The following is a 23,520-nucleotide window of genomic DNA, read 5'->3' as shown; positions in this document are numbered from 1 at the left end:
AACGACATGTTTGAAACGACGCCTTTAAAATGACGCCTGTAAAACGACGCCTTTAAAACGACGCCTTTAAACGACGCCTTTAAAACGACGCCTTTAAACGACGCCTTTAAACGACGCCTTTAAAATGACGCCTTTAAAATGACGCCTTTAAACGACGCCTTTAAACGACGCCTTTAAAATGACGCCTTTAAAATGACGCCTTTAAACGACGCCTTTAAACGACGCCTTTAAAATGACGCCTTTAAACGACGCCTGTAAAACGACGCCTTTAAAACGACGCCTTTAAACGACGCCTTTAAAACGACGCCTTTAAAATGACGCCTTTAAAACGACGCCTGTAAAACGACGCCTGTAAAACGACGCCTGTAAAACGACGCCTTTAAAATGACGTGTTTGAAACGACGCCCCTCTGTGATCTGTGTCCCTTTCATCTGCCGAAGTTTGGACATACAGAAATGTTATTTGCATTTAATTTGGCACAAGCAGAGTGAAGCCATTTCGTTATTCTGTGGTTACAGTAATAATGCTAGAGACAGACAGGCAGAGGTCAGTCGGACGGATGGAGGCCGCCGGCGGTGCTGAAGGGAGGGTTGGGACAGGCGGGGCCGGTGCTGGAGGACGAGGCCGTGGACGATGCTGATAGCTGCTCGTAGCTCGGCAGGCTGTCCTGGCTGGGGAGGACAGTAAACGTCCGTCCAGTCGGCGGCTTCGGCTTGTCTCCGCGTCTGTCCTTGGAGTCCAGCAGAATGGCCAGGGATTCTGCCATGCGGCTCAAAGTCTGGTCCATGTGTGACATCTGAGATTGACACCAAACATTGATCAGTGGATTCAGAACCGTCAACTTCATAACACCCGTCATTAAAATGAACAGAGCTCAAAGTTCTGTCCTGCATTGAATTCTTTTGTGTGGAACCCACTGCAGCCCAAACTACGGTGTAGCTGAAGGAACCCAACAGGACCTGACAGGACCTGAAGGAACCTACCAGAACCTGACGGAACCTGACAGGACATGAAGGAACCTGACGGAACCTAACAGAACCTGAAGGAACCCAACGGAACCTAACAGAACCTGACAGAACCTGACGGAACATGACAGAACCTGACGGAACCTAACAGAACCTGAAGGAACCCAACGGAACCTAACAGAAGCTGACAGAACCTGACGGAACCTGACAGGACATGAAGGAACCTGAAGGAACCTACCAGAACCCGACGGAACCTGACAGGACATGGAGGAACCTAACAGAACCTGACAGGACCTGAAGGAACCTACCAGAACCTGACGGAACCTGACAGGACATGAAGGAACCTGACGGAACCTAACAGAACCTGACAGAACCTGACGGAACATGACAGAACCTGACGGAACCTAACAGAACCTGAAGGAACCCAACGGAACCTAACAGAAGCTGACAGAACCTGACAGGACCTGAAGGAACCTACCAGAACCTGACGGAACCTGACAGGACATGAAGGAACCTGACGGAACCTAACAGAACCTGACGGAACATGACAGAACCTGACGGAACCTAACAGAACCTGAAGGAACCCAACGGAACCTAACAGAACCTGACAGGACATGAAGGAACCTGAAGGAACCTACCAGAACCCGACGGAACCTGACAGGACATGGAGGAACCTAACAGAACCTGGCGGAACCTGACAGGACCTGAAGGAACCCAACATGACCTGACAGGACCTGAAGGAACCTACCAGAACCTGACGGAACCTGACAGAACCTGACGGAACCTAACAGAACCTGAAGGAACCTGACGGAACCTAACAGAACCTGACAGAACCCAACGGAACCTAACAGAAGCTGACAGAACCTGACGGAACCTGACAGGACATGAACGAACCTGGAGGAACCTACCAGAACCTGACGGAACCTGACAGGACATGGAGGAACCTAACAGAACCTGACAGAACCTGACGGAACCTACCAGAACCTGAAGGAACCCAACGGAACCTGACGGAACCTAACAGAAGCTGACGGAACCTGACAGGACATGAAGGAACCTGACGGAACCTACCAGAACCTGACAGAACCTGAAGGAACCTACCAGAACCTGACGGAACCTGACAGGACACGAAGGAACCTGACAGAACCTGAAGGAACCTAACAGAAGCTGACAGAACCTGACAGGACATGAAGGAACCTGACGGAACCTAACAGAACCTGAAGGAACCCAACGGAACCTAACAGAACCTGACGGAACCTGACAGGACATAAAGGAACCTAACAGAACCTGACAGAACCTGACAGGACCTGACGGAACCTGACAGAACCTGAAGGAACCCAACGGGACCTGACGGAACCTAACAGAAGCTGACAGAACCTGACAAGACATGACAGAACCTGAAGGAACCCAACAGAACCTGACAGAACCTAAAGGAACCCAACGGAACCTGACGGAACCTGACGGAACCTAACAGAACCTGAAGGAACCTACCAGAACTTGACGGAACCTAACAGAACCTGACAGGACCTGAAGGAAACCAACGGAACCTGACAGGACATGAAGGAACCTGACGGAACCTAACAGAACCTGACAGAACCTGACGGAACCTAACAGAAGCTGACAGGACCTGAAGGAAACCAATGGAACCTGACAGGACATGAAGGAACCTGACGGAACCTAACAGAACCTGACGGAACCTGACAGGACCTGAAGGAAACCAACGGAACCTGACAGGACATGAAGGAACCTGGCGGAACCCAACGGAACCTGACGGAACCTAACAGAAGCTGACAGAACCTGACAGGACATGACAGAACCTGACGGAACCTAACAGAACCTAAAGGAACCCAACAGAACCTGACGGAACCTGACAGAACCTGAAGGAACCTGACGGAACCTGAAGGAACCTGACGGAACCTACCAGAACCTGACGGAACCTGACAGGACCTGAAGGAAACCAACGGAACCTGACAGGACATGAAGGAACCTGGCAGAACCCAACGGAACCTGACGGAACCTAACAGAAGCTGACAGAACCTGACAGGACATGACAGAACCTGACGGAACCTAACAGAACCTGAAGGAACCCAAAAGAACCTGACGGAACCTGAAGGAACCCAACGGAACCTGACGGAACCTAACAGAAGCTGACAGAACCTGACGGAACCTGACAGGACCTGAAGGAAACCAACGGAACCTGACGGAACCTAACAGAACCTGACAGAACCTGAGGCAATATGACTCCAGCGTTGTAGGAAGTTGATCAAATCCCACCTTGTCCTCCATCCGGCTGAGCCTGGACCCCACAGAGTTGGTTCCTCGGTCTTCAGGAGAAGACAACACAACAGAGGATTAGGACTGAGGAGGTTCCACGGTTCCAGAGCGTTCTCTACTTCAGCTGATTTATTACCTGAGCTCGTCTGGAACAAAGTCATCTTCCCTAACGACTGGTCCAGTCTGGGGGCACAACAGGAAGCTCTGTGAACACGCCCCCCCTGCCCCCCCACTTTGATTACAGTGTGTGAAGACGCCTACCGTCTCTGCAGCTCCTTGATTCGCAGCATGAGGTTGAGGTGACCCTGGGAGTATTGCTCGATCACGTCCCGCACGTCATACGGCTTACGGGCTTGCTGCGCAGACACAATGGAAATGATTAGGGAGGGGCTGGATATCATGGCACCCACCTGGACAGCGTTAAATCACACCTGGACAGCTTTAAATCACGCCTGGACAGCATTAAATCACACCTGGACAGCATTAAATCACACCTGGACAGCTTCAAATCACACCTGGACAGCATTAAATCACACCTGGACAGCATTAAATCACACCTGGACAGCTTCAAATCACACCTGGACAGCATTAAATCACACCTGGACAGCTTCAAATCACACCTGGACAGCATTAAATCACACCTGGACAGCATTAAATCACACCTGGACAGCGTTAAATCACACCTGGACAGCGTTAAATCACACCTGGACAGCGTTAAATCACACCTGGACAGCATTAAATCACACCTGGACAGCATTAAATCACACCTGGACAGCGTTAAATCACACCTGGACAGCATTAAATCACACCTGGACAGCGTTAAATCACACCTGGACAGCATTAAATCACACCTGGACAGCGTTAAATCACACCTGGACAGCTTTAAATCACACCTGGACAGCTTTAAATCACACATGGACAGCGTTAAATCACACCTAGACAAATCACACCTGGACAGCATTAAATCACACCTGGACAGCATTAAATCACACCTGGACAGCGTTAAATCACACATGGACAGCTTTAAATCACACCTGGACAGCGTTAAATCACACCTGGACAGCGTTAAATCACACCTGGACAGCTTTAAATCACACATGGACAGCTTTAAATCACACCTGGACAGCGTTAAATCACACATGGACAGCTTTAAATCACACCTGGACAGCGTTAAATCACACCTGGACAGCGTTAAATCACACATTTCTGTAAATATTGAAAATGTTTTATTGTAGTTTTTCACTCCCCAATCTCTGCTGCTGAAATTGTATTTTATTTTGTCCCGTTTATACTTGCTGTTTCGACTACAGTTGAACCGTGGTTCTCCAACGACTCGGTTCTCGAACAAAAAAATGGAGTTTAAAATGCCTCGGAAGTATTCGCAAACCACAACCGATCTAGATGAAATTCGGTAATAAGTTAGAGACCCCCATTTTGAAGCTCCATTGATTGCAATCAGCTGGTCTTGTTCAAGTCAGTTCAGAACTGAAGAAGACTCTTGGATGAAGGTGCGCTTTGTGATTTACCTCCACCTGGATGACCAATGTTAACGAAAAATTCAAAGTGATCCACAATCAAAATGTAATAATCTGTTCCTGGAAACAATCCCAACATTTCCTGAACATTTCCTCCAGATCCGTGAGTAACTTTTAAAGTTATTTTGCTACCGGACAACCAAACATACCAACCAACGCCTAGGCAGAGGTCATCATCTCCAGGCACACAAAGGTCAGCTAGTAAGCGCTGCTCATTCATAAAAACATTTCATCAAATAAAGAAGAAGACACAGAAGCTTATCATCATGTCAGACGTACCTGGAAATTTCTCTTGGCCACACAATATCTCATCCTCTGGATGACCCGGATGGCTTTTCGGTGCGACTCAGTCAGGCTGTGGAAGAGGTTCCATCATTTTAATATCCACTCAGCGCATTCTTCGTAGAACGTCAGGACAAGCTGTGGAAGGTTGCTACAGCCCCTTCCACAGCTTGGGGGGGGGGCGTTTGGACTCGCGGGCCACAATGGGTTCTAACATCCATTGTCCCAACCGCTTAATCCGCTATCGGGTCGCGGGCCAAGCTGGAGCCAATCCCAGCAGTCAATGGGCGAGAGGCGGGGTACACCCTGGACAAGCCGCCAGTTCATCGCAGGGCAACACAGAGACAGACAATCAGCCACACACACACACACACACACACACACCTACGGGCAATTTAGTGTCACCAATCAGCCTAGGCTGCATGTCTTTGGTGGTGGGAGGAAGCCGGAGAACCCGGAGAGAACCCACGCAGACACGGGGAGAACAAGTCGGAGACAAACCTGCGACCATCTCGCTGTGAGGCAACAGTGCTAACCACTGCGCCACCGAGCCGGGGTTCTGACATTTGCTCCAGTATTCCCACTCCGTGTCACTGCTCCGGTATTCCCACTCCGTGTCACTGCTCCGGTATTCCCACTCCGTGTCACTGCTCCGGTATTCTCACTCCGTGTCACTGCTCCGGTATTCTCACTCCGTGTCACTGCTCCGGTATTCCCACTCCGTGTCACTGCTCCGGTATTCCCACTCCGTGTCACTGCTCCGGTATTCCCACTCCGTGTCACTGCTCCGGTATTCCCACTCCGTGTCACTGCTCCGGTATTCTCACTCCGTGTCACTGCTCCGGTATTCCCACTCCGTGTCACTGCTCCGGTATTCCCACTCCGTGTCACTGCTCCGGTATTCCCACTCCGTGTCACTGCTCCGGTATTCCCACTCCGTGTCACTGCTCCGGTATTCCCACTCCGTGTCACTGCTCCGGTATTCCCACTCCGTGTCACTGCTCCGGTATTCCCACTCCGTGTCACTGCTCCGGTATTCCCACTCCGTGTCACTGCTCCGGTATTCCCACTCCGTGTCACTGCTCCGGTATTCCCACTCCGTGTCACTGCTCCGGTATTCCCACTCCGTGTCACTGCTCCGGTATTCCCACTCCGTGTCACTGCTCCGGTATTCTCACTCCGTGTCACTGCTCCGGTATTCCCACTCCGTGTCACTGCTCCGGTATTCCCACTCCGTGTCACTGCTCCGGCATTTGGAAATAAAGCCAAAGCTGTTGCTGCATTGCTTCACGTTCATTACGCTGAAGCCCTTCGCCTCGGCCTCAGCCTCTCGCCGTGAGCGCGACCGGAGCGCCAGGACTTTTGGCTACTGGAGAATCAGCAGTTCATGGATCATCCCAAACACATCCAGGTTTCACACGAACACAGAATCAGTGTGACGCCGGTGAACTCACTGTGACACTGAAGTGGCAGGAAACAGGTGACTGTGTCGCTCGGACTCCAGATCCAGGTCCTCTGCAAAGCTGCGGTTCCCCTGGAATGGCGTCGGAGACTGGACTTCCAAGAGGCCGGAGTTTCTCACCGCTAAGTTTGCACACAGAAACCACAGGAAGTCATCGATCTATCGGCGCACGCAGGACACAGGGCTCACATCGGGATAGGTTCTTGTGTTCACCGAATTACTCTGGACCCACAACGCATGAAGTCAGAAACCACTTAGCCGACATGCTGTATTAGCTTACCCAGCTAAACGCCAGAGCCACACGTGCTAGCAGTCAGCCACACTATGAGCACCTGCCTAATATTGTGCAGGTCCACTTTTGGCAGCGACCCAGGCGGGGACCCGGCCCAGCTGACCTCTGGAACCTACAAGCTGCATGGTAGTGATGGTTCCTCGGACACTTCAGGAAACGCTGTGTGTTCTGAAAGACTTCACACAGAACCAGCCATTTGTGCCCCGGTAGCAGTTCAACGGGCCCGACGAGCCCCGTCCCAGGTCACCAGTTGTGCTTCTGAGACCAGGTCGATCTGGTCAACGCCTCTCAGATCCTTTCCTGCTTCCAACACGTTAGGTTGGAGGACAGCGTGTCCACCTTGTGCCCGATGCCTCGCCCGCCAGAAGGCCCTTCAGTGAGATCATTCAGGAAAGACTTCGCCTGTCAGAGACTATAGAAGTACAGCAGGTCGGCGGATTTGCTCAAGAAGCTTCTCTAAACTCCAACTGCTTTGTGGAAGACCTCTTCACCTTGAAACAGCATGACCTCGTGTCCCGCTTGAGAGTAGAACAGCTGTCATTGTGGGACGGTGGACAGCATCGTTTGTCCGAGTAACACCAGGAGAACGTGAAGGTGACGCGCTGTGTAAAGCACGCCTCTTCACCAGGAGGGTCGCTTTGAATTCAGCCAGTCGGTTCTTAAAAAACATCTTAATGTATGTGAATATGTATTTCTACACACACGAGAGGTGCGCCTGCTGCAGGAGGATTTAATACAACTGGTACGCATTACGATATCATTATAATACAAATGATGTGAAGCTGGTATTTCTCAACAACGGTTGAGACAGGTGTATAAAAACGCTACACCTGCATCAAGTGATTCAACCTAGAGGCCGAAAACAGCGTTACCTGCAGACGGAGCGCTGAACTGGAGGGAAGACAGAGACGTGAAGGACTGCTGCAGATCTACAGCAAGCAGGACGAGAAGCACAAATATCAAGTAAAGAAAGCTAATGACGCTAACTTATGCTAATGTGAAAGGTAAAAGGTTTGTCCCTGTTGATACAAGGCTTTGATCAGGTCACCTGACCAACGACCCTCTCGCCGCTTTGTTCCATGACTGATTACTTGTTGCTGAGCTCTGCCTCGACCTTCTATCCCAACAAAAAAGCTGAAGGATACTATCCAGATACATGCAGCTGCATTTTCCATGAAAAAACATTCAGGATTTAGCAAAAGATATATAAATAAGAGTATACGTATACACATGTATATTCTCTCTCTCACAAGTTTGCCACAAGGTTCCATTAAGACCTGGTGATTACTTGATGGCTCAGGCTTTGAAGGGTTAATGCAGAGCGTCCGTACAGTACCTGTTCCCACCTGTGCCTACAGTACCTGTGCCTACCTGTGCCTATCTGTGCCTACAGTACCTGTGCCTACCTGTGCCTATCTGTGCCTGCCTGTGCCTACAGTACCTGTTCCCACCTGTGTCTACAGTACCTGTGCCTACCTGTGCCTACAGTACCTGTGCCTGCCTGTGCCTACAGTACCTGTGCCTGCCTGTGCCTACAGTACCTGTGCCTACCTGTGCCTATCTGTGCCTACAGTACCTGTGCCTGCCTGTGCCTACAGTACCTGTGCCTGCCTGTGCCTACAGTACCTGTGCCTGCCTGTGCCTACAGTACCTGTGCCTACCTGTGCCTATCTGTGCCTGCCTGTGCCTACAGTACCTGTTCCCACCTGTGTCTACAGTACCTGTGCCTGCCTGTGCCTACCTGTGCCTACAGTACCTGTGCCTACCTGTGCCTATCTGTGCCTACCTGTGCCTACCTGTGCCTATCTGTGCCTACAGTACCTGTGCCTGCCTGTGCCTACAGTACCTGTGCCTGCCTGTGCCTACAGTACCTGTGCCTACCTGTGCCTATCTGTGCCTGCCTGTGCCTACAGTACCTGTTCCCACCTGTGTCTACAGTACCTGTGCCTGCCTGTGCCTACCTGTGCCTACAGTACCTGTGCCTGCCTGTGCCTACAGTACCTGTGCCTGCCTGTGCCTACAGTACCTGTGCCTACCTGTGCCTATCTGTGCCTACCTGTGCCTACCTGTGCCTATCTGTGCCTACAGTACCTGTGCCTGCCTGTGCCTACAGTACCTGTGCCTACCTGTGCCTATCTGTGCCTGCCTGTGCCTACAGTACCTGTTCCCACCTGTGTCTACAGTACCTGTGCCTGCCTGTGCCTACCTGTGCCTACAGTACCTGTGCCTGCCTGTGCCTACAGTACCTGTGCCTGCCTGTGCCTACAGTACCTGTGCCTACCTGTGCCTATCTGTGCCTACCTGTGCCTACCTGTGCCTATCTGTGCCTACAGTACCTGTGCCTGCCTGTGCCTACAGTACCTGTGCCTGCCTGTGCCTACAGTACCTGTGCCTACCTGTGCCTATCTGTGCCTACCTGTGCCTACAGTACCTGTTCCCACCTGTGCCTACAGTGCTGTACACATCAGAACTCAGCTCCCTCCCGCTGTCCAACACGGAGTCGTAGGTGACGCTGGGAATGGCGTCCTTCTCACTGCTCTTCAACTTCCTCCTCATCTTCACCTGCAAAAGGAAGGCAGGCTCAGCACATGCAGGACCATAACTCAGGACCGAACCCCCCTGGAGCTGCTGCTTCAGATGCTGCTTCAGGTGCTGCTTCAGGTGCTGCTTCAGATGCTGCTTCAGGTGCTGCTTCAGGCTTCTGCTTCAGATGCTGCTTCAGGTGCTGCTTCAGGTGCTGCTTCAGCTGCTGCTTCAGATGCTGCTTCAGGTGCTGCTTCAGATGCTGCTTCAGGCTTCTGCTTCAGATGCTGCTTCAGGTGCTGCTTCAGCTGCTGCTTCAGATGCTGCTTCAGATGCTGCTTCAGGTGCTGCTTCAGATGCTGCTTCAGATGCTGCTTCAGGTGCTGCTTCAGGTGCTGCTTCAGCTGCTGCTTCAGATGCTGCTTCAGATGCTGCTTCAGGTGCTGCTTCAGATGCTGCTTCAGATGCTGCTTCAGGTGCTGCTTCAGGCTTCTGCTTCAGATGCTGCTTCAGGTGCTGCTTCAGATGCTGCTTCAGGTGCTGCTTCAGGTGCTGCTTCAGCTGCTGCTTCAGGCTTCTGCTTCAGATGCTGCTTCAGGTGCTGCTTCAGATGCTGCTTCAGGTGCTGCTTCAGGTGCTGCTTCAGCTGCTGCTTCAGGCTTCTGCTTCAGATGCTGCTTCAGGTGCTGCTTCAGCTGCTGCTTCAGATGCTGCTTCAGGTGCTGCTTCAGGTGCTGCTTCAGGTGCTGCTTCAGGTGCTGCTTCAGGCTTCTGCTTCAGATGCTGCTTCAGGTGCTGCTTCAGCTGCTACTTCAGGTGCTGCTTCAGCTGCTGCTTCAGATGCTGCTTCAGGTGCTGCTTCAGCTGCTGCTTCAGATGCTGCTTCAGGTGCTGCTTCAGGTGCTGCTTCAGGTGCTGCTTCAGGCTTCTGCTTCAGATGCTGCTTCAGATGCTGCTTCAGGTGCTGCTTCAGGTGCTGCTTCAGGCTTCTGCTTCAGATGCTGCTTCAGATGCTGCTTCAGGTGCTGCTTCAGCTGCTACTTCAGGTGCTGCTTCAGCTGCTGCTTCAGATGCTGCTTCAGGTGCTGCTTCAGGTGCTGCTTCAGGTGCTGCTTCAGGTGCTGCTTCAGATGCTGCTTCAGGTGCTGCTTCAGGTGCTGCTTCAGGCTTCTGCTTCAGATGCTGCTTCAGATGCTGCTTCAGCTGCTGCTTCAGATGCTGCTTCAGATGCTGCTTCAGGTGCTGCTTCAGATGCTGCTTCAGATGCTGCTTCAGGTGCTGCTTCAGGTGCTGCTTCAGGTGCTGCTTCAGGCTGCTTTGTGGACATAAACCGGAAACGACATAGAGGAAGCAGCTATTGTGAATCTATAAAAGGATTACCGACCGATTTTTTGGGCTTGGGGCTGGGAAGAGACGAGGTGGGGGTGTTGGACCGCTTCCTCAAAAACAACTTGTATGTGGCCGAATCCAGGTTCTCCACCGCAAAACATCTCCACGATGTCTGGAGGACGGTGGAAATGGACAGGAGTCAATTCAGTGCAAGTTAAAGCAAGGCTGGTCCGGTATAGCGGTTCTGGTTCTGAACACCTGAATGAGACAGGCGGCGGCAGGGATCTGTCTGTTGAAGTGTTTCTGTCTCTGCTTCTGCTGCACCTTCAGGGCGAAGCCGGAGCCGAGGATCCCCTGTGAGACGGGAACAACGGTTACTGCTCAAACAGAACCTCATCAGCAGAGGAAGGGATGAAGATGTGCTGCACCCTGCAGCAGGGCAGCGGGCTGGGGAGGCCCTCGCAGTGCCCCAGGGGCAACGCCACGAAGGCACGAGAAGCTGCCACGCCACGAAGGTACGAGAAGCTGCAACGCCACGAAGGTACAAGAAGCTGCAACGCCACGAAGGTACAAGAAGCTGCAACGCCACGAAGGTACAAGAAGCTGCAACGCCACGAAGGTACAAGAAGCTGCAACGCCACGAAGGTACAAGAAGCTGCAACGCCACGAAGGTACAAGAAGCTGCAACGCCACGAAGGTACAAGAAGCTGCAACGCCACGAAGGTACAAGAAGCTGCAACGCCACGAAGGTACAAGAAGCTGCAACGCCACAAAGGTACAAGAAGCTGCAACGCCACGAAGGCACGAGAAGCTGCAACGCCACGAAGGCACGAGAAGCTGCAACGCCACGAAGGCACGAGAAGCTGCGACGCCACGAAGGCACGAGAAGCTGCGACGCCACGAAGGTACGAGAAGCTGCGACGCCACGAAGGTACGAGAAGCTGCCACGCCACGAAGGCACGAGAAGCTGCCACGCCACGAAGGTACGAGAAGCTGCAACGCCACGAAGGTACGAGAAGCTGCGACGCCACGAACGTACGAGAAGCTGCCACGCCACGAAGGTACGAGAAGCTGCCACGCCACGAAGGTACGAAAAGCTGCGACGCCACGAAGGTACGAGAAGCTGCCACGCCACGAAGGCACGAGAAGCTGCCACGCCACGAAGGTACGAGAAGCTGCAACGCCACGAAGGTACGAGAAGCTGCCACGCCACGAAGGCACGAGAAGCTGCAACGCCACGAAGGTACGAGAAGCTGCAACGCCACGAAGGCACGAGAAGCTGCAACGCCACGAAGGTACAAGAAGCTGCAACGCCACGAAGGTACGAGAAGCTGCAACGCCACGAAGGTACAAGAAGCTGCGACGCCACGAAGGCACGAGAAGCTGCAACGCCACGAAGGTACGAGAAGCTGCAACGCCACGAAGGCACGAGAAGCTGCCACGCCACGAAGGTACGAGAAGCTGCAACGCCACGAAGGTACGAGAAGCTGCAACGCCACGAAGGCACAAGAAGCTGCGACGCCACGAAGGCACGAGAAGCTGCAACGCCACGAAGGTACGAGAAGCTGCAACGCCACGAAGGTACGAGCAGCTGCAACGCCACGAAGGTACAAGAAGCTGCGACGCCACGAAGGTACGAGCAGCTGCGACGCCACGAAGGTACAAGAAGCTGCGACGCCACGAAGGCACGAGAAGCTGCCACGCCACGAAGGCACGAGAAGCTGCAACGCCACGAAGGTACAAGAAGCTGCAACGCCACGAAGGCACGAGAAGCTGCCACGCCACGAAGGTACGAGAAGCTGCAACGCCACGAAGGTACGAGAAGCTGCAACGCCACGAAGGTACAAGAAGCTGCAACGCCACGAAGGTACAAGAAGCTGCAACGCCACGAAGGTACAAGAAGCTGCAACGCCACGAAGGTACGAGAAGCTGCAACGCCACGAAGGTACGAGAAGCTGCCACGCCACGAAGGTACGAGAAGCTGCCACGCCACGAAGGTACGAAAAGCTGCGACGCCACGAAGGTACGAGAAGCTGCCACGCCACGAAGGCACGAGAAGCTGCCACGCCACGAAGGTACGAGAAGCTGCAACGCCACGAAGGTACGAGAAGCTGCCACGCCACGAAGGCACGAGAAGCTGCAACGCCACGAAGGTACGAGAAGCTGCAACGCCACGAAGGTACGAGAAGCTGCTACGCCACGAAGGTACAAGAAGCTGCGACGCCACGAAGGCACGAGAAGCTGCAACGCCACGAAGGTACAAGAAGCTGCAACGCCACGAAGGTACGAGAAGCTGCAACGCCACGAAGGTACAAGAAGCTGCGACGCCACGAAGGCACGAGAAGCTGCGACGCCACGAAGGTACGAGAAGCTGCAACGCCACGAAGGCACGAGAAGCTGCCACGCCACGAAGGTACAAGAAGCTGCAACGCCACGAAGGTACGAGAAGCTGCAACGCCACGAAGGCACGAGAAGCTGCCACGCCACGAAGGTACAAGAAGCTGCAACGCCACGAAGGTACGAGAAGCTGCAACGCCACGAAGGTACAAGAAGCTGCGACGCCACGAAGGCACGAGAAGCTGCAACGCCACGAAGGTACGAGAAGCTGCAACGCCACGAAGGTACGAGCAGCTGCAACGCCACGAAGGTACAAGAAGCTGCGACGCCACGAAGGTACGAGCAGCTGCGACGCCACGAAGGTACAAGAAGCTGCGACGCCACGAAGGTACGAGAAGCTGCCACGCCACGAAGGCACGAGAAGCTGCAACGCCACGAAGGTACAAGAAGCTGCAACGCCACGAAGGTACAAGAAGCTGCAACGCCACGAAGGTACAAGAAGCTGCAACGCCACGAAGGTACGAGAAGCTGCAACGCCACGAAGGTACAAGAAGCTGCAACGCCACGAAGGTACAAGAAGCTGCAACGCCACGAAGGTACAAGAAGCTGCAACGCCACGAAGGTACAAGAAGCTGCAACGCCACGAAGGCACGAGAAGCTGCAACGCCACGAAGGCACGAGAAGCTGCAACGCCACGAAGGCACGAGAAGCTGCGACGCCACGAAGGCACGAGAAGCTGCCACGCCACGAAGGCACGAGAAGCTGCCACGCCACGAAGGTACAAGAAGCTGCAACGCCACGAAGGTACGAGAAGTTGCAACGCCACGAAGGTACGAAAAGCTGCGACGCCACAAAGGTACGAGAAGCTGCGACGCCACGAAGGTACGAGAAGCTGCCACGCCACGAAGGCACGAGAAGCTGCCACGCCACGAAGGTACGAGAAGCTGCAACGCCACGAAGGTACGAGAAGCTGCCACGCCACGAAGGTACGAGAAGCTGCCACGCCACGAAGGTACGAAAAGCTGCGACGCCACGAAGGTACGAGAAGCTGCAACGCCACGAAGGTACAAGAAGCTGCAACGCCACGAAGGTACGAGAAGCTGCTACGCCACGAAGGTACAAGAAGCTGCGACGCCACGAAGGCACGAGAAGCTGCAACGCCACGAAGGTACGAGAAGCTGCAACGCCACGAAGGCACGAGAAGCTGCCACGCCACGAAGGTACAAGAAGCTGCAACGCCACGAAGGTACGAGAAGCTGCAACGCCACGAAGGTACAAGAAGCTGCGACGCCACGAAGGTACGAGAAGCTGCAACGCCACGAAGGTACGAGAAGCTGCAACGCCACGAAGGTACGAGCAGCTGCAACGCCACGAAGGTACAAGAAGCTGCGACGCCACGAAGGTACGAGCAGCTGCGACGCCACGAAGGTACAAGAAGCTGCGACGCCACGAAGGTACGAGCAGCTGCGACGCCACGAAGGTACAAGAAGCTGCAACGCCACGAAGGCACGAGAAGCTGCAACGCCACGAAGGTACGAGAAGCTGCCACATGTCGAGTGTGTGACGAAGCCTTAACGAACCCGTTTTCAACACAGATCAAACTGATTACACATTTGGCTGTGTGGGAATTGATGCTGCCATTCAATCAAGGATTGATTTTCGATTGGTGCTGTCCGCATGTGATGTGAATGATTCGTGAAGATGTGCTGATTCGGCGTGTCTCTTACTGCAGGCAGAGCAAAGAAGGAAATGGCAAAGACTGAGAAACAGGAAGCGATCGTCTTTCCGATCCAGGTGACTGGCACTATGTCTCCATATCCAATCGTGGTCACTGTTACCTGTGGAACAAAAACACTGAGACAAGGAGCTTCCTTCTGGCAGATCAATTGACCTTTCCGTGACACGCCCCTCCCGCCCCCCCAACATGCGACAGAGGGATTATTCCGACACTATGAATCCAAAAGGGGTGAAAACCCATCGAGTACTGTGGCAAAGCTGACAGAACTTCCCTTACCTGGGGGGTAAGGGACCCCGCCCACCACAGTCAGACACCCAGACCTACCACGCCCACCACAGTCAGACACCCAGACCTACCACGCCCACCACAGTCAGACACCCAGACCTACCACGCCCACCACAGTCAGACACCCAGACCTACCACGCCCACCACAGTCAGACACCCAGACCTACCACGCCCACCACGCCGACCACAGACACCCAGACCTACCACGCCCACCACGCCGACCACAGACACCCAGACCTACCACGCCCACCACGCCGACCACAGACACCCAGACCTACCACGCCCACCACAGTCAGACACCCAGACCTACCACGCCCACCACAGTCAGACACCCAGACCCACCACGCCCACCACAGTCAGACACCCAGACCTACCACACCCACCACAGTCAGACACCCAGACCTACCACACCCACCACGCCGACCACAGACACCCAGACCCACCACGCCCACCACAGTCAGACACCCAGACCTACCACGCCCACCACGCCGACCACAGACACCCAGACCCACCACGCCCACCACAGTCAGACACCCAGACCTACCACGCCCACCACGCCCACCACGCCGACCACAGACACCCAGACCCACCACGCCCACCACAGTCAGACACCCAGACCTACCACGCCCACCACGCCCACCACAATCAGACACCCAGACCTACCACGCCCACCACGCCCACCACGCCGACCACAGACACCCAGACCCACCACGCCCACCACAGTCAGACACCCAGACCTACCACGCCCACCACGCCCACCACGCCGACCACAGACACCCAGACCTACCACACCCACCACAGTCAGACACCCAGACCTACCACGCCCACCACAGTCAGACACCCAGACCTACCACACCCACCACGCCCACCACGCCGACCACAGACACCCAGACCCACCACGCCCACCACAGTCAGACACCCAGACCTACCACGCCCACCACGCCGACCACAATCAGACACCCAGACCTACCACGCCCACCACGCCCACCAGTCAGACACCCAGACCCACCACACCCACCACGCCCACCACAATCAGACACCCAGACCTACCACGCCCACCACGCCGACCACAGACACCCAGACCCACCACGCCCACCACAGTCAGACACCCAGACCTACCACACCCACCACAGTCAGACACCCAGACCTACCACGCCCACCACAGTCAGACACCCAGACCTACCACGCCCACCACAGTCAGACACCCAGACCTACCACGCCCACCACGCCGACCACAGACACCCAGACCCACCACGCCCACCACAGTCAGACACCCAGACCTACCACGCCCACCACAGTCAGACACCCAGACCTACCACACCCACCACAGTCAGACACCCAGACCTACCACGCCCACCACAGTCAGACACCCAGACCCACCACACCCACCACGCCCACCACAATCAGACACCCAGACCTACCACACCCACCACAGTCAGACACCCAGACCTACCACGCCCACCACAGTCAGACACCCAGACCCACCACACCCACCACGCCCACCACAATCAGACACCCAGACCTACCACGCCCACCACGCCCACCACGCCGACCACAGACACCCAGACCCACCACGCCCACCACAGTCAGACACCCACACCCACCACAGTCAGACACCCAACCTACCACGCCCACCACAGTCAGACACCCAGACCTACCACGCCCACCACAGTCAGACACCCAGACCTACCACGCCCACCACGCCGACCACAGACACCCAGACCCACCACGCCCACCACAGTCAGACACCCAGACCTACCACGCCCACCACGCCCACCACGCCGACCACAGACACCCAGACCCACCACGCCCACCACAGTCAGACACCCAGACCTACCACACCCACCACAGTCAGACACCCAGACCTACCACACCCACCACAGTCAGACACCCAGACCTACCACACCCCACCACAGAGCGTCAGCATAGTTTTCAAACATGCTGCCACCGGAGTCGTCGATGGAGTCTTTCTCTGCCAGGTACACAAAGTAGGAGGAGAAGATGAGGCTCAGAAAGCCGATGTACAAGGTCGTGATCAGCTCCTGAAATAAACCACAAATGCAGGACATATTTCACTTTCAATGAACAAGAGGAATGATAGGATATATCGGTGAATGCATTGATTATGCATTGACACCCTCCTGCCTGTGAACCTGCCACACCTTAAGGCGGGCCTGTGTCATTTCCGTCACCTGTGCTCCTGCCATCACCTGCATCACATCAGTCGTCAGCCCAGACTCTACATATACTCTACTCAGACACCACACCCCTGCCAGATTGTCAGTGATGTTCCCTACTTTCCAGCACTTCAGACTGACCTCCCGCGTTTCCACCCGGCCTGCTTCCCGGACTCTGTCTGCCCGTCTGTTTGGATTTCCTGGTTTGTGACCCCTGCCTGTCTTTTGGACCTTTCCTTTGCCTGCCCCTTCGGATCTGTCTGCTGGTTTGGACTGTCGACCCGGTAACGAAGAACAAAGCTTGGGTTTTGGATTCCCACTCTACCGTCGTGCGTTTGGGTTTTTTCCTGCCTTGGTCGGTGACAGAACCACGTTGTTCTGCTGACTGTTGATCACGCTGGCATGTTCAGCGGTGAATGAAAACTCATTCCATTTACTCAAACCCTCGACTTCAGAACAAACCCCTTATTTTGTATAAATGAACTCTGATTAAAATGCTAATTGTCATCGTTACATTCTATTAATCAGATCAGTGATCTTTTAACCTGTTGAGAAAGCATCGAGATGATGACATTAAAACGGGACTGAAGCTGAAACTGAAGACTGCATGCAGCATTCCTGTTCGTTTGCTACAGAACTCTGAATCGTGACCGCTGGACGATCGGTACTGGACCAAATCATGTTCAGGCCATCAGAGGTCTCCTGGTGTGCTGCTTGGTCACAACTGGCAGGCGGTCTAATTGGTCTGGGGTCTCAGACTAATTACCTATAATTGTGCTTGTGTTTTGTGAGAGCGCTCTGAAGTGAATGCGCACACACACACACACACACACACACACACACGCACACACTGAGATTTAACTGTGATTTAACTCTTGAGATGGATCAAGGACTCGCTTCACAGAATCCTGCCACAGCATCAGAGGGGATGTACCGGATGACGATTTGAATTGAAATTCAAACCATCTACCACTACAGTAACGCCCTGCTGGAGCCCCGCTGGGGCCCCGCTGGAGCCCTGCTGGCCTGAACTACAGCGTCCTGCTGGGGCCCTGCTGGAGCCCCGCTGGAGCCCCGATGGAGCCCCGATGGAGCCCCGCTGGGGCCCCGCTGGAGCCCCGCTGGGGCCCCGCTGGAGCCCCGCTGGCCTGAACTACAGCGTCCTGCTGGGGCCCTGCTGGAGCCCCGCTGGAGCCCCGATGGAGCCCCGCTGGGGCCCCGCTGGAGCCCCGATGGAGCCCCGCTGGGGCCCCGCTGGAGCCCCGATGGAGCCCCGCTGGGGCCCCGCTGGAGCCCCGCTGGCCTGAACTACAGCGTCCTGCTGGGGCCCTGCTGGAGCCCCGCTGGAGCCCCGATGGAGCCCCGCTGGGGCCCCGCTGGAGCCCCGCTGGAGCCCCGCTGGCCTGAACTACAGCGTCCTCGCTGGCCTGAACTACAGCGTCCTGCTGGAGACCCGCTGGAGCCCCGCTGGGGCCCCGCTGGAGCCCCGCTGGAGCCCCGCTGGCCTGAACTACAGCGTCCTGCTGGAGCCCCGCTGGGGCCCTGCTGGAGCCCCGCTGGAGCCCCGCTGGCCTGAACTACAGCGTCCTGCTGGAGCCCCGTTGGAGCCCCGCTGGCCTGAACTACAGCGTCCTGCTGGAGCCCCGCTGGGGCCCCGCTGGGGCCCCGCTGGAGCCCCGCTGTCCTGGAGCTGCTCTGACCCAGTCTTCTAATGCCACAGGCTGCTCCAGCTCACTGCTAATGATGAAGCCCTGATGCTTTCCGAAGCTCTGATTGTGTACCTGCCGATGGATGAAGACAACCGAGCCCAGGAGACGCCAGGTTCCTCCCTGTCGGTCCACGTGGAGCATCCGCAGGATCTGCAGGAAACGAATGCCTCTGGAAAACAGTGAACGCTAACGCTAATGCCTGCAGATACTGTATGCAATGTGTATATATACACTAAATACTGCACTTACACGAGATTGATAAAGAAACACTTCGATTCTGTTGTGCATTTATTGTTCATTAATTGTGTGTCTTTCTTCTTGAACGAGCTGAAAAACGACCCAGAGCCAAAGGTGCGCGCTCTGTGAGGTCACTCTCACCTTACAGCAGAGGCGGCGAAGACTTGGCCTTTGGATCCCACTGACAGCACGATTACTGACGACACGACGACAATCAGATCTGGGCCGGTAGAGAAAGATGGCCATTGCACGTTCAGTACACAGACCAGATACCTCTGAGTGTAAGACGAGGGTCTTTACATTAAACGGGGGATTATTCCAGAAGTCATCTGGCAGTAATATTGATGCTTCAATTCATTGCTGCAAAGCGGCGTGCCAGAAAAATAAAAATAACACTCTAGAAAGAAACGTAGCATTTTAATTTCATGCTAAATTAGTCTGAGGCATTTCATTTTGGGATGGAGCCCTGCATGGTGGAGGTGTGTGTGTGTGTGTGTGTGAGGGTTGTGCTCCCACCTATGATAGATATTGGCTTCCTGGCAAAGCGAAGTCGCCCCCAGAAGCCGACATATTTACTCCGGCAGCCTGCCGACCAGAGCCGGACGAAATATTCCACCCCGAAGAACACCACCAGGACGATCTCCTGCCCCAGAAAGGAGGGCAACAAGCAGACAGGTGAGAGGAAGTACAGGTGGCGTGTTCTCAATCACACGCTTTATCAGACGTTGGAGAATTAGCGATGCAGATCCAACAGCTGTTCTTGCTGAGTGAAGGTTGTCTCAGCGAATCATTAGGGATGATCGGTTCTCACTCAGCAGCTCCATTTGTCATTATTTAGTTTGAACCAAAGCACTGATTGGTTCTTTGCTACTGCTGCAAAATGTAAATCGAATTCTCACCACCCAGAAGAGCGTCATGTGAGCCAGGGCCTCATACTGCCTGATGGTGGTGAGAACGCTGAGGATCAGACACGCCAGAACGATGAGAAAGCTGCGGGACAGAAAGACAAAGCGCGTCAGGACAAGTCTATTCTGGAGACAGCAAATATTCAAGGACGGGGAGGAAAGGAGACCAACCCTCTAAAAAGCAAAGTGTGCGATAAGCTGTGCACATAACAAACACACACAGTGTGCACACAGTCGCAACAAACGCCATATCACTCCGTAACATTCTCCTGATTCCTCTCAAGGTCGCGAGAGTCTCACCTGCAGCAACAAGCCGTCTGCAAGAGTCTCACCTGCAGCAACAACAAGCCGTCTGCAAGAGTCTCACCTGCAGCAACAAGCCGTCTGCAAGAGTCTCACCTGCAGCAACAACAAGCCGTCTGCAAGAGTCTCACCTGCAGCAGCAACAAGCCGTCTGCAAGAGTCTCACCTGCAGCAACAAGCCGTTTGCAAGAGTCTCACCTGCAGCAGCAACAAGCCGTCTGCAAGAGTCTCACCTGCAGCAACAACAAGCCGTCTGCAAGAGTCTCACCTGCAGCAACAAGCCGTTTGCAAGAGTCTCACCTGCAGCAGCAACAAGCCGTCTGCAAGAGTCTCACCTGCAGCAACAACAAGCCGTCTGCAAGAGTCTCACCTGCAGCAACAAGCCGTCTGCAAGAGTCTCACCTGCAGCAACAAGCCGTCTGCGAGAGTCTCACCTGCAGCAACAAGCCGTCTGCAAGAGTCTCACCTGCAGCAACAAGCCGTCTGCAAGAGTCTCACCTGCAGCAACAAGCCGTCTGCAAGAGTCTCACCTGCAGCAGCAACAAGCCGTCTGCAAGAGTCTCACCTGCAGCAACAAGCCGTTTGCAAGAGTCTCACCTGCAGCAGCAACAAGCCGTCTGCAAGAGTCTCACCTGCAGCAACAACAAGCCGTCTGCAAGAGTCTCACCTGCAGCAACAAGCCGTCTGCAAGAGTCTCACCTGCAGCAACAAGCCGTCTGCGAGAGTCTCACCTGCAGCAACAAGCCGTCTGCAAGAGTCTCACCTGCAGCAACAACAAGCCGTCTGCAAGAGTCTCACCTGCAGCAACAACAAGCCGTCTGCAAGAGTCTCACCTGCAGCAACAACAAGCCGTCTGCGAGAGTCTCACCTGCAGCAACAAGCCGTCTGCAAGAGTCTCACCTGCAGCAACAAGCCGTCTGCAAGAGTCTCACCTGCAGCAACAAGCCGTCTGCGAGAGTCTCACCTGCAGCAACAAGCCGTCTGCGAGAACGAATGAATGAAGGACGTCACGGAAACTATGTGTAACAGGAGAGCTGCTGTCCACTCAACGTTGGACCGAGGACACCTTATCAAGAACACACACACACACACACACACACACACACACACACACCAAGAACCCAGAGCCCACAACACACACACACACACACGCACACCGCTCGGGGAAGATGGACGCGTTTTGTGCCGTGCTTCATCTCCGAGCGTCTCCAGACAGGACGAGGGACGAGTGGACGATTCGGAAGAGACAAACGAGGACGGCAGTCTGCTTCCGCTGTCAACTGAGTACACACATTCAGTACTCAAGTAAAAGTATTTGTTCAAACCCGTTCCAGGAATTCATGTACTCAAACTGAAAAGGATTTGAAGGACATCTTGGATGTTTCTGTGTGAACCTCGTTTATCCTCGTTTTTACTTTATATAATACGAGCAGAGCAGCCTCTCAAGAAAAGACTTCTGTCCCCTACCTTGTTGAAACGGTGTTAATAATTAGTGTGAGTAATCATTAGACATGATCAGTGTATTTATAGATGAATATCATTCATGATTAATGGTACATTGAGCAAATGTTTTATTTCAGAAGTGTGTATCAAAGTGGTTGCCAGGAAGTAGCCCTGGGCTTCAGAAAGGTCGGTGACCCCTGGAGTAGAGCAAAACACAGGACGACGCTAAAGGATCAAAGGGAATCCCTGTGCCGCTGCGTGCGCTGCGTGCGCTGCGGTTGTACCCGCATAAAGTGGATCTGCGTGCGTGATGACACAAATGAAAACACTCACACTGTGAAGTGATACACGAAGCACTTCCAGCCAGACGGCCTTTCCAGAAAGTTGTACACGCGTCCTTGGACGTAGGCGCGCGTGAGGACCGGACGCAGCCCGGTGCTGTACACCGACATCCGCACGGACATCCGAGGGTGAGACAGGTATGGGTGGATGTGGACGTGGGGCATCTCGATAGGGGTGTTCCCGTCCTCGGGCATTTTGTCTCGTTCAGGCTTCCACGCCTCGGGCGCGAAGGTTTCCGAAAGCTCCAGATCCCGCGGCGGTCCCGGTCTCCCCCTCCGCGGGCCCCCCTGGCTGGGACAGCCGGACATGTTGCTCGGCGCTGGGGTAACTTTCGGAAAGTTATTTTGCTGGTGCGCGTTTCCGCTGTGCTGCGCGCTCGGGCGCGTGTCAGTCTAACATAAAGTCCGTTATTAACGCAGCGGATCGATTTACAGCTCTCTGGTTGGAGCGGAGCCTGTGAGTGACGTGAGCTCCCCCCCCACCGCGGCGGGGGCTCCACGGCTGCAGGCTACCTGCCAACCTACCTGAGTCACGTGACATAGCTCGTCTCGAAATACATCAAGTTTGCTCCGAGTTTTAAAAAAATATTGTTGACCACTGACGCATCTCACGCACATGTAAACAAACACGTGACGTATGGGACATGACGTCATCCCTAAATCGATTAGCAGCTGGACCTGAATTGGTGCTCATTTGATGCAGCAGCAGGTTTGAGTCTGAAGGTGAGTTTCAGGGATTCTACCTGTGGGCGCAGCGCTCATGAAGCCGGGCCTCTCCTTACCTGTACTGGACATTCGGTTCTGAGCAGCTCAGCATGATCCATCCTGGGTTCACCCCAGAACAAGTCCTCTCTTTGCTCCATTCTCAGTAATAATAATAATAACATGATGGGGAACTTGTGACGGTATTACAGGTTTTGTGGTTGTCACCTAATACTATAAAACATTACAAGCACCTGTTTGCATATAAGGCATGCACCTGTACTTCTTCTGTCCCATGAGATCTGATGAGATGAGATGTAATCCATGTTTCTCATCCGGCTGCTCAGAAACCAGCTTTCTGTGATGTTTCGTTCATCACTTGGTTCACGTTCAGCATGTTGGAGAAGATAGGCCAGACCTCTGTTTAATAAATGAGGATACATCTTTGGATGATCGCCAGCACATGGAACACTCGTGCACGGAGTCGCTACTGAAACAGGTGATTTATCACCAACGGCACCAACGGCACCAACGGCTCTACTGGATCAATCCCGAGCTCCGTGGAAGGAAGCTGTCAGCTCATCCTTTTCTGAATATAAAATAACAAACGTCTCCCGAAAGAGTCGTAACGTGCACAATTTAGATGTGTGCACTATGACAGCAACAATTTGATAAACTAAATAT

General features: G+C 54.2%; 1 protein-coding gene across 1 annotated transcript; it reads right to left on the bottom strand.

The window, feature by feature from the left end:
• Positions 1 to 488: 488 nt before the first annotated feature.
• On the bottom strand, positions 489 to 22,443 carry kcnq1.1 (potassium voltage-gated channel, KQT-like subfamily, member 1.1). Its single transcript, XM_068740386.1, has 17 exons — positions 22,127 to 22,443; positions 20,042 to 20,132; positions 19,659 to 19,785; positions 19,284 to 19,362; positions 18,978 to 19,074; positions 16,921 to 17,061; positions 14,724 to 14,834; positions 10,918 to 11,013; positions 10,715 to 10,831; positions 9,249 to 9,369; positions 7,674 to 7,736; positions 6,508 to 6,625; positions 5,051 to 5,126; positions 3,498 to 3,592; positions 3,373 to 3,419; positions 3,237 to 3,286; positions 489 to 796 (listed from the first exon to the last, which is right to left on the bottom strand). The coding sequence occupies exons 1-17, from the start codon at positions 22,441 to 22,443 to the stop codon at positions 548 to 550; spliced, it is 1,995 nt and encodes a 664-aa protein (XP_068596487.1). The 3' UTR covers positions 489 to 547.
• Between the last annotated feature and the right edge of the window lie 1,077 nt (positions 22,444 to 23,520).

This window comes from Brachionichthys hirsutus, chromosome 1 (assembly GCF_040956055.1).
Source record: "Brachionichthys hirsutus isolate HB-005 chromosome 1, CSIRO-AGI_Bhir_v1, whole genome shotgun sequence".
Taxonomy (NCBI): domain Eukaryota; kingdom Metazoa; phylum Chordata; class Actinopteri; order Lophiiformes; family Brachionichthyidae; genus Brachionichthys; species Brachionichthys hirsutus.
The sequence above is the reverse complement of the archived record's forward strand: the minus strand, read 5'-3'. Positions and strand labels throughout refer to the sequence as shown.

Coding starts and splice junctions, on each gene's coding strand:
- kcnq1.1 (XM_068740386.1), bottom strand. CDS start 22,443: ATGTCCGGCTGTCCCAGCCAGGGGGGCCCGCGGAGGGGGAGACCGGGA. Junction 14,835..16,920: donor ACGCTCTGTGGTGGGGTGTG/GTAGGTCTGGGT, acceptor TTTGTTCCACAG/GTAACAGTGACCACGATTGG. Junction 5,127..6,507: donor CCTGCCACTTCAGTGTCACA/GTGAGTTCACCG, acceptor CCTCTTCCACAG/CCTGACTGAGTCGCACCGAA.